Source organism: Sander vitreus, chromosome 1 (assembly GCF_031162955.1).
Source record: "Sander vitreus isolate 19-12246 chromosome 1, sanVit1, whole genome shotgun sequence".
NCBI lineage: Eukaryota > Metazoa > Chordata > Actinopteri > Perciformes > Percidae > Sander > Sander vitreus.
The window spans coordinates 22,066,169-22,077,422 of NC_135855.1; the positions used below are offsets into that span (position 1 = coordinate 22,066,169).

The 11,254-nt window shown below is 40.2% G+C and overlaps 2 protein-coding genes across 2 annotated transcripts in view; both read right to left on the reverse strand.

Annotated features, from left to right (window-relative positions):
* Nucleotides 1-2,339, reverse strand: part of dennd2b (DENN domain containing 2B) — a 58,477-nt gene extending 56,138 nt beyond the window's left edge. Inside the window, exon 1 of the mRNA XM_078248024.1 lies at nt 2,231-2,339. The gene's annotated coding sequence lies outside the window, so the exon portion shown is untranslated. The remainder of the gene's footprint in view (nt 1-2,230) is intronic.
* Nucleotides 2,340-3,114: 775 nt separating this feature from the next.
* Nucleotides 3,115-10,859, reverse strand: tmem9b (TMEM9 domain family, member B). The gene is made up of 5 exons (XM_078248045.1): nt 10,633-10,859; nt 8,664-8,755; nt 8,466-8,574; nt 7,996-8,130; nt 3,115-4,475 (listed from the first exon to the last, which is right to left on the reverse strand). The coding sequence occupies exons 1-5, from the start codon at nt 10,702-10,704 to the stop codon at nt 4,320-4,322; spliced, it is 564 nt and encodes a 187-aa protein (XP_078104171.1). The 5' UTR covers nt 10,705-10,859; the 3' UTR covers nt 3,115-4,319.
* Nucleotides 10,860-11,254: the final 395 nt, after the last annotated feature.

An 11,254-nucleotide genomic window follows, 5' to 3' on the forward strand; every position in this document is an offset into this window, starting at 1 on the left:
AGAGATCCTCTCCCCTTTAAAACTGAAGAAAACAAGCTGCAAGTGTCTCCTACACAGTAGCTGGAAATAATATATTGTAACTACTACTTCATTTTTTTTGTAATATTTGAATGCAAAACATGTTACAGTTGATATTCTGTGATGATGATGATTATTCTAATTTTCAGCCTCAGGCACATTTCAAACCTGTTTTGACTGTTTTTGTTCATACAGACACTATTTTGCAGTCTATGACCAATGGAGGGGATCAAAAAATAATACTGAAATAATACTGACTAGGCTACCTTGTGTGTATGTGTTGGCAACTCATGTGTTGTTATTAATACGTGGGACTCTATCTTTTGGATACAGTATGTACCACAACTATAGAAAAGGCTTGATTTGTTTTAATTAACAATAATCTGTAACAAATCAGGTAATGACAGAATAATTCGAACTGTCAGAAAACCACAAGTTTCATTGTTCACTCAATAACAAGTGACGCCATATTACTGTCTAAAAATGCTTTGAATAACTGCAGTATCACAACATACTGCGCTACTGAGGAGCAAAGTTTAGCACAAGGACAGTACTTTATCTCATGGCATTTTAGCTTTTCACCACACAGATAGCAGCTACAGCATCGGTCTGCCTACAGAAACCTTGAAGGAAAATGTAGCGTATTAGTGTAAATGTCTCATACAGTGGAGTTTGTGTGTTTGTGTGTGTGGTTTATCTGTGTTTTAAGCCCCCAACGTCTCCTTCCAGGCAGCGTGGTTAGGGTTAAGGTTAGGGTTAGGTGCCTTGAAGTCAACGGTCGCAGCGCTGCCTGGAAGGAGACGTTGGGGGCTTATCATAGTTGAATAACGACAGTTTGGTGGGTAAATAGGACATACATAGAAGCTCAAAATCCCATTGATACCCCTATCATCTGCAAATCTCACATTTTGAAACTGCCGCTGAAAACGGGCGAATCTCAACAAAGCTGGAAGCTGACGTCAGCATCCCAACTCCTAGTCTTTGTCACGCCCCAACATTTGCATAGGCTACACCACTGACCTGAGGTCAGCTTAGTCTTCTGAATCTAGCTAGGTCATGCAGATCTCCAGAGGTCCGCTATTTAATTACTAAATTCACTTCTGAGACTTTTTTTATGCGAGAAATCAACTATGTAGAGGTCAAATATGGGCCGTTTTACGAAAATTGATGGCTAATTGCAAATTTTGTCCGACTGTGTGTCGCAGTTCAGCAGGAGCTCAGCAGGCTACGTGACAGCGGCCGGTGCTGCCTCGCCGCCCGGCGTGTCCTACTTCATAGACTCCGGCTCGCTGTGAGCTAGCTGGATCTCCGTCACGAAGGGAAGCCCGCGGCGCTCCATACCCGCGCAAAGTCACCGGTTCTGGGTTACTGGACTACAAAATGCCGAGGCCCTGATGGAGCTCCAGGGCCTGCAGCTAGCCGCGATCTTTACCCATAGGATTGAAGGGACAGTAGCAGCTAACGAAATCCCTAATGTTCACAAAAATGCATTAAATTGAAATCGGACACCATAGTTAGCTTTATAAGACCTTGGGGTAGATGTTATATAAGTGGCGTGACGAAATTCAAACTGTAAATATACTTTAATTATGCCGAAAGTGAAGCTAACTAGCGCACTGTCACATATGCGTAGCGTGCGTGCGTGTGTGCGTATGTGCGTGTGCGTGTGCGTGTGTGTGTGTGTGTGTGTGTGTGTGTATGTGTGTGTGCGTGCGTGTGTGTGTGTGTGTGTGTGTGCAGAGAGAGAGAGAGAGAGTGAGATGGGTTTGGCAAAATGTCTCAGAAAGACTTAATTGAACTAAAACGTGTAGGTACATGAAGGAAAAGGTAAACACATGTGAGTGTATGTCTTAAGAGTGCAGCAGACATTCGATATTTGAATGGATCAAATCCAAAGGCTGAGGCGCCCCCTGTAGGCTAACTAATGCAAATGCGACACTGAAGCTGAGAAGTAACTAATTTTCCTCCTAAACGTCAAACAGTGGATTAGACAGTTAAACAACATCGATCAAAGTCAGCATGTATGAATAACTTTATGGCAGTGATGTTAATCATGTCAACAATACAACAGACTATAAAATACAAAGAACTTTTCTTTTCTCATCAACACTCTCTAAAGATGCTACAAATACTGCAAGTTTGTTAAAAAGGTAAAAATCCCGTTTGATTATAGACATTTAGAACATTTAATGAAGTGAAACATACAGCTTACCTGTCTTTGTGTGTTGTTGCAGCGTTTGCTCAATGATCCATTCTTTAACATAGAGCCTGTGTCGCTTTCTGTCTGTGCAGCCTGAAAACTGACTCTTTTTTTGCGGAAAAACAGTCTCCTCCGTATAACTGCATGCAACAAGGGGAAGAACAGGAAAAGTGGACTGCACAGGAAATGATGACGCAGCTGTATGGAAATCATTTTGCTTAACAAAAAAAGAAGATACTGAGGGTTACCAAACATTTGCAGACAAATAATTAGTAGTACAATTAGTTATAGTTTAGTTCAATATATTTCAACTGGCCATTTCCAGGGGGTTTCCAGACGTTTTTGATGTAATAAAAGTGAAATCAATCATGTCATATTTATTTTCTACCCTAAATCAAACTATAAACATGCCTGTAAAGTTTTTAAGGAAATGATCCAGAGTATTTTTCCATTGGCAGCGTCAAATTGTCATGGATCAGAAAACACTCAGTGAACAGAAATCACCGAAAGGGTGAGAGATTCAGCCACAAAGGCATCAGCTCACTAGAACCTACTATTTTCTTTAAAAACGATGTGTGCATCAAAAACTGGATTACAAACGGGGGCAATGCAGAGAAAGCAGAAAGTGTGTGTGGGGGTTCAATTTAGGTTGACACCCCATCAGGTTCATCCAGCCCCGTCTTCATCACACAGTAAAAGCAATAAGTAGACCATGGTATTTGTTACAAAGTGCATTATTTCTCATAGTAGGGACAAATGTTGATGTAACATCAAACTATCTACAGGTGTTATGTGTTCATGTCAAATGCACTTACAGCTGTGCAAACTAGTAAGCACTTTTTCAGTTCAGCCTCAGCTAAAATAAAGCATGAAGAAATGTCAACACATTACAAATGTGAGAATCCCAAATATTACATAAATTTATTTCAAAGTTAAAGGTATAACATATACAATAGTTAAGAACACTTTCATAGGTCTGTACACAGCCCAGCTATCCACAAAATAAACCTATTTGCACTCAGAATAACACCACTCTGTCATACTAATGCTGCCTGATAGTCAATAAAGACCTTCATAATGGAACAAATGTTAGACCAAGCACATAGAAGTGCCAAAATAAAAGACTATTCATTAGATTTGTTTAGGCAGTTAAAGAATGTACCGATTTCAAGAGGATCTTCAACAGACGAGGATCAATAGCGCAACAACGATTACAACAGCATCAACAACAGATTGCATCGATTTCTGCAACGAGGTTTAGTGAAACTACTTTGAAATATGAAATTTGATGTAACGTGTTATATGATGGATTTCACACCAGTTATCAGACATAGGAAGGAGTAGGTAGGAATAAAGGATTCAATTCACATTTATAAAAGATTCATTATAAAACATGCATTTTCAAAGAAGGCTGACTGATTTATATTGTACACTTGATCACTGTTTCCTTTCCCCTGTGGTGAGAGCAGTAGTTTCGAGTTATATCAGTTTTGGGGTGGAAAATACCCACCAGCTACATGTTAACAGATCCTTACTGCAGCCAGGAGGCTGCCCAGTTATCCAGTTCACCAACATCTGGATGTTTTACTCTGAAAGCCTGTTTGGCTTGTAAATGTGAAAAACAGCTTTGGACTGATGGGACTTCACCTGACACCATGGCCAGAAAGAGTTAGAGAATGTTATAAAATATTCACTTGAAATATGTTTTTATTATCTCACATTTATTAGTCTCTAACATCAAATTCTTCACTGCAAATTCTCTGGTGACTTGGCACTTCTGCAAACTAGACAGCAGGCAGAGAGTACGTTCTGCATTTGTAAAAATGCTATTTAAGACTGTTCATTTAAGATTGTGCAAAAATGAATTCACTGTAATCTCTTGTGTCGCCTGCAGACCAAATAAGAGCTCCCAATTTTGAGTATACATTTGACAGGGAAGTCTGCTTTATGGATCCAGATTTCTTCACCACGTTCACCTGTGAAGTGTAACACTTGATGAGATGAGAGAAAGGAAGCAATACTGTATAAACTGAGGGCTCTGTCACAGTGTTTGTTTTTGTTGTTTTTTTCCTCCAGCAGGAACTCTTGATCGCAGGGCAGTTTAACTGAGAACAACATGACGGTCGAACACAGACTTCCTCTGTTCCTGGACCTGCCTCCTCCAGCGCTGCTGGGCATGCTCCACTTTGTTCAGCATGTTGGGTCGAGAGTGTGAACGGGACAAAACATTGTGAGCGTTGGCAAAAGGCTGCTGGTCCTGAAAGCACAGAATGGAAAAAAGATATAACACGATTAGTCTACAAGGTGTGACATACTGTAAGTCAGTAAGTCAATCATAGGTCCATCTTGTAAGAAAATCTTAACAGATAATTGTTGCATGACGCTGTGTTGTTGAGCTTCATGCAAATTTATAATTTAGCTTATATATAAATTTATAAGCTATGTGTTGTTGTGATGTCTTACTATGTAGAATGCATGATTTTATCTTCTGTAGAACGGAGCCAGACAAAAATACATCTTATGTTATCTTATCTTATGGGAAAATGCACAAAACCCCAATTTTAGCATTCTTACAATGGTTACCTGTATGTTTAATAGTGGAGGCACACAGTGCAGGGTTTTCAGCAGAAGTAATTCCTTTTAAAAAAACAAATTAAGACGTGATGTGTCTCTCCTTTACTCTCATCACCGGGGTTTTCTTGATTTTATGTCTCTCTGTGACATATTTTGTAAATGTTTTTGAGCGCTGTAAAATAAAGTTGCTACTTTTACTCCCAGAAGAAACGCATACTAAAACTAAATGCAAGAACAAGATTGGGAGGATCACAGCCACAACTGACATCTGTGCCAAATGCTTGAGGAAAATAAACCAACATTATCAGTTGGGCAGTCTCTCTGTATCAAAGAATGACTAAACATGCCCGCCATTTCCTCTGTAATTAATGCCACAGCAGGGCTTCCGCTTATACTGGTTTGGCTTTCAAATCTCTCTCCCCTTTGTTTTGGGGGACAAGCTACAGATAGTCTCAACTTTGGGTCAATTAGATCATTGTAGTATTACAGTCATTTCAAGCTTTCTCTAGCAGCGGCTACTCTGTTGCTGTTCCATAAATACAATGAAATGAAGGCAAAGTTAATTCTTCTCCTTCCAAACCAGTAACCTCTATAAAGTCACCAGTAACAGCACATTTACCAGAACATCACCATTTATTTAGTCTATATCCACGACGTTCCACTTCCTGGATTGCTCCGTTGCCGACGGAAAATCTGCCGGATATTACTCATTTAGGCCGGATATCTGTTGCCTTGGGCTTTCTTTGTGTTGGCATTCTAAACTCTGGTGGATTTCTGAGGACTATGGTTAACTCCTCCTCGGATCTCTGCAGGGTAAATCCAGACAGCTAGCTAGACTATCTGTCCAATCTGAGTTTTCTGTCGCACAACTAAAACAACTTTTACACGTACACGTTCCACCAAAACAAGGCTATTTTGCAGAGGCGCTGTTGCTCCGTACGGCGCTTAGCGCCGCCCAAGACGATTGTGATTGGTTTAAAGAAATGCCAATAAACCAGAGCATGTTTTTCTCCCATCCCGGAATGCTGTGTGGACTAGCTAGACCCTCCTCCGCAGTGCTGTGGAGGAAGGTCTGGCAATGCGAGACTACCATTTATTGCATTTAACTAGTTTCTGGCAGTAATCTGGTTGTTGACAAAGTTGTCATCTTCCTTTCCAATTTAACAAAAGTTAGAGTATAGTTTGCCAACAATGATCAAAATGTTCATGCTACATGTAAAACATTTTGGTGCTTAGTCACATTTTTACAGCAAAAGCTTCTTTTTTTTTTTTTTAAGAAATCTCTCTTCCTCTTGCCTGAACTCTGCCAGTGAAAACACAGCAGCGTGCTCAGCAAGTCAGCTGCAGTTCCCCCTCTCCCCTCAGGCAAAGGCAGTCACTGTTTTCTATATAAAAATATCTTGATATCTAAACACTGTGTCATACTGGAAGTCACCAAATTCATTCACTGCTCTTTGAATGCACTTTCAGCATTCAATGGTGCTTCTGTTTCCTGAAATAGATAGGAGAGCAAATAACTATATCAGCTACTAGATAACTGTTGAAATGTAAGTCTATACATCTAAATCTGTTTTTAAATGCACTGCAATTGTAAGATTACTTGCAGTGGGAACTGGCATATTTTAGATCCATTATAATTCAATGTTTTCTGGGAAAATTCCACTGCAGGAAAATTCTTCTTCACTGATGGCACAGTGACAACACAGTTGCTACAGTGGGAGAAAAGAGAGTGGGCCGTCTTTACTGCTTGAACAAATAAAAAAATAAAAAACAGACTAGTGTTTGGCTTTGGAATTGAACGCAGCCTACTTAGAAGTTAAATTTTACAGTTAAGTTTACTTACAGTACATTTCAGTTTACTACAATGTTTGCTACAATTACTCACAACTACAAGTAGTGACCTCATTCTGCTACTTTCCCGGTCCTCCGTCTTTGTCATGCCCACGTGTACATAAATAACCAGTTTTTCTAGCAGAAATCTGGCTACATTAACTCGGCTCCTTTTAAAATCACACGACCTGATAAAGAAACATAGTCTCTCATTTTAATAATGTTTAAGAATCAGGTTAGCGGTAAAAGCACGTAGAGATATTGTGATGTGAGCAGGGTTAAGGCTGCGTTCAGACAGAGAAACAGCGATCCGGCCATTTGCCGCAGGGTTGTGCAGTGGGGGGGGGGGAAGTGTCACTGAAACGGCCCATTTGTGTGATGTCCTGTTGTGCTCTTTAACCCCTTTTGTTATTTCACAACTTCTGTTTTACATTAGATCGTTTATAGATCTCAACGTTTCCGACCACACTTAAAGGCAGCTTCATTTCACAGAGAAAGAAAAGAGAAGAGTGAGACCGATGGACTGTGCTTTGTTGTTTGGCAAACATTCAGCTGTTACACAAACTGGGCAGTTCAGTGCTTGTGTTTCGTTTTTTAAAACTTTCTTGTGGCAGCGATAGAGGCTGTGATGTTTCCTGTTCACTGTACGGGACTCATACACCGCCTCAAAACCGACTGACAAGTCTGATCGCCGGTTACATGATTGGCCACCGCAGCGTGACGTAGGGTTGCGTTTCTCCAAAAGTTGAGTTGGTCGCAACTTCTCACCGCAGGCCTGCTATGTATTTCTGTGTGTCCCCCCTGAGGCAAACCCCGCTGCAGCCTAAACGCACTACACCCATTCAAAATGAATGGAAAGACCTGCGTTTTTGCCGCACCGTCTGACGTAGGCTGTGTGAATGCCCACTAAAGCTGCCTGCATTGTGCACTAGTTTGAGAGTTTCCCTGCTGCTACTCTTGGCCTGTGATTGTTGTTAGTGCACTTTTATAAAGAAACCAGGTCTCACCACACAGCACTGCTTGAAGGATCTGTTCAAATGGGACCAGCTGCTGTAACACTGCCTAAATTAACGGTTGTCAAATTTCACCTAAATATTTCAGTCAGAAATTATGTGTTGCATATTGTGTGTAATTTGGACATTTAAGAACCATAACTATGACAGATTTTACCCACAAAGGATGAATTCCATGTGACATGTTGTGTAAAGAGAGGTAATGGACACATACAATAAATTCCCATGACAAGGGAGAACGCAGAGAAACTTGTTTTCTGGGTAGAAGGATGGAGCAGTACCATAATTACCATAACATAAATCTTATTTTACTTTCTAATTATGAGATGCAATGCTGCAATATTAAAAGGGAACACATACCCCGACATCATCTTCATTTTGGATAAGCTGTGAATGTCCAAACAGACGCCTCTTCAATATGGGCTCCAAGAGAGTCAGGTAGACCATGTAGAGCAGCAGCAGGCCCAAAATGGAGAGGTACATTATGATGGTAACCTAAATATACAGAATGATTACTGATTGGTTTGGAGTCTTTTGACATGTGTAGGATCCAAACACAGAAAAAACAGTAAGTTAAATGACAAGAAGTGCTGAAACAATTAGTCGATAGACAATTTATTGACAGCTTAATCATTTAAGGCAAACAGCATTTCAACAAAAACTGCCAAACATTTACTGATTCCAGCTTCTCAAATGTGAGGATTGGTTGCTTTTCTCCGTTTTATCAGCATATTAAATTGAATATCTTTGGGTTTTCTATTTAGACAAAACAAACAATTTTATTATGTCAAATTAAGGCAACGTAAACAACCCCTTCAATGTTAACTCACCTTAATTGTCCCTGAGCTCCTCTCTTCATATTTACACTCGCAGCGTAAACAGTACGCCTCCACATCTTTTCCCTCAACCGGCATGGGTTCAACGACATGAAGACAGTTACTTAAAAACAAGAAAATAACGTTAACAAGCTAGTAGTAAGCAGGAAATGAACAGCTCATTCAAGTGTAGCGACACATCACTTTACATACCAGTCTTTGAGAGAGACATTTTGTTTGTAGATTTGCCCCGGAAACTCTCTGTATGGCGGACAGATGCATTTACAACGAATGTCTTCAGAATTCTGTAACAGATAGATCACGTTTCATAATCTTTGTTTTTTTTTTGTTTTTGTTTTTTTTTGGGGGAGGGTCTCTCTCTTCCAACATACCTGCACATGGTAACCCATGTACAACACACTTAGATAACACATATTAAATCAGGCATTTAAGTTTATATTTTATTTTCTTTCAGTGTTTCAGTCTTCTGTTCCTTTATTTTAAATCATGTGAAGCACTTTGTAGATTTTATGTTTTAAAGTACAAAGTTTTACTGTACATACTGCACTTTCAACTTTATTTCCCTGCCATGAACTTGCTTCCTATTGTCATACTTCTGTGGTCTCTGTTGACGCTTTGAAAAAGCAGCTGAAGACTCACCTATTTGTCTCATGTTTTTAAGTTTTATTTTACTGTACACTGTCCTCCTGTGACTCCAATGACTGTCCCGGGACAGTCAGACACTGTCCTGTGTACAGGACAGGACAGTTTTTGCTGCCACTGCTTCTCGCTTAGTGTCCACTCTCGCTGTAGAAATAGAGATGAGCAGCGCGCTGTCTGTGGTCTGTGCAGCTTCAGGTTTATAATGGACGCGCTCTGCTGTCGACATGCTGCGGCAGATGTATCACGTTTGTGCTCCGTGTATTTCTGCCATAGTTTCGGTTTTCCACCTCCGATGTATAGCAGCGTACAGCCACTTCCCTAAACTTTGTCTCATTCAGAGACCAGAGACCCAAACGGGGCTCTGTGTCTGTCAGACGGTCTGAGATCTACCGCATCAGCAGAGCAATCACGTAACGCACAGCAGACTATGGTGCAGGTGGATTATTTTCTGAAATATTGTGACTTTATTCTTGTAATAGCCTATTATAACTTTATTTTTCACAAAATACCACGACTCCAAATCTCAGAGAGCACAGATGGGATGAGTTATATTTTGAATGTGCACAAAGTTTTGAACATGAGCAGAAATCTTGCTCAAACACATCTGAAATATTACAGTCCAGGGGTTTAATAATTCATTAAAATGAATGAATGTATCATTGAGGTGAATAATTGTCATTTGCACATTTAAGGAGGTTACTTCCTCAACAAAAGACGCAAAAGAGAAGGGAAGAGTAAATGATGCCTAGGCTACATGTGTGCTGACTCAGATATAATTAGAAAAGTCGATCTACAGGAGAATAAATAGTTGAAAGCGATATAGAATGCCTGAGAGCCTTAGTGCAATATATTCCATTAAATAGGAGCATAAAAATTCACCAGAATGTAGGAAATGAAGTGTTTAATGCTCAAAGGCCCCTCACATCATAAGTCACCACACTAATCTGGAAACAAAACACTGGCCTTTGGGTTGCCAGGCCAGTTATGATTAGACCAAATGTTGGTGCCATCTAACTTACATGGATGCTGGAAACTAAAATGAACATACATTGCTACTCTATCGCTGACACAGCGCTGTGGAGATCTGGCAATGCGAGACTAGTAATGCCCTAATACCAAAATATTGATCATACCATTGGTTATTGATTTACAAGCAGCCAAATATGATGTTGATGCTGTTAGCTTCCCTACATAAATACAGGATACAATCAGTTGTCAGTCCATTGGCTGCACTGAACTAAAACTACCACAGTCTTGTAGTTACAACAGTCGTGCAATAAACCCTACCTTCATGTTCATTTTCTGTTTCGACTGTAACGTTAGCAAGATGTAGCTTTAGCAACACGGAACATCACAGGAAAGTCTCAACCTCAGGACAACAAGAGTTAGCTTGATGTAACGTTAAGCTATTCTTACGCGTAACTGTCGGATGAGATAATTAATCTTTACGAGAGATGAGATTTCATCACCATTTTCTCTCTAACGCTAGCTAACCTATGCTAGCTACCATTAGCCTTACCTTCGCTGTCACTTGGTTTAAAAGCACAAAACAAGCCAAAGACAAAGCCTCGAGAAGAAACACAGACTTCATCTTCACAGTCTGTATTAGAATTCCAAAGAACTGCCGTTCAACTGTTTCCAGAAACTACCCCAGCAGACTAATGAACACCTTAACAACTGACGACTTTAGCCATCAAGCTTATTTAGAGATAAACACATTCAGCTTCCCAGCAGCTGACTTGTAGTTTCCGGTTTCCGCACACAAGACCACCGGAGCTCGATTATGACATTAATGAGTCCCTGGCGGGCGGTGAAATGTGAAATACCTGTAACCGAGGAGCTGTTTTTTAATATCATCGTTTGGTTTCGTGCCAAATCTGACTTATAACATTTAAATCCATTAGTCAACGATTAAATCAGTTACTTTTCATAATTCTGAGAAAGGTTCTGGGAAAAAGCCGAGCAACACTCCGCCCTTGCTGATGAACAGTTTAGCCAAAACGAACGCACCCCTTGGTTCGACATGTCAGATTACCAAACTGTGGTCGTGTACTCGTGTGGTCGGGTTCTTTTTGCACTAACATTATCATTCTCATATCCCATAGTACAGCTTATACTTGCATTTTTTAGGTATTATTTTA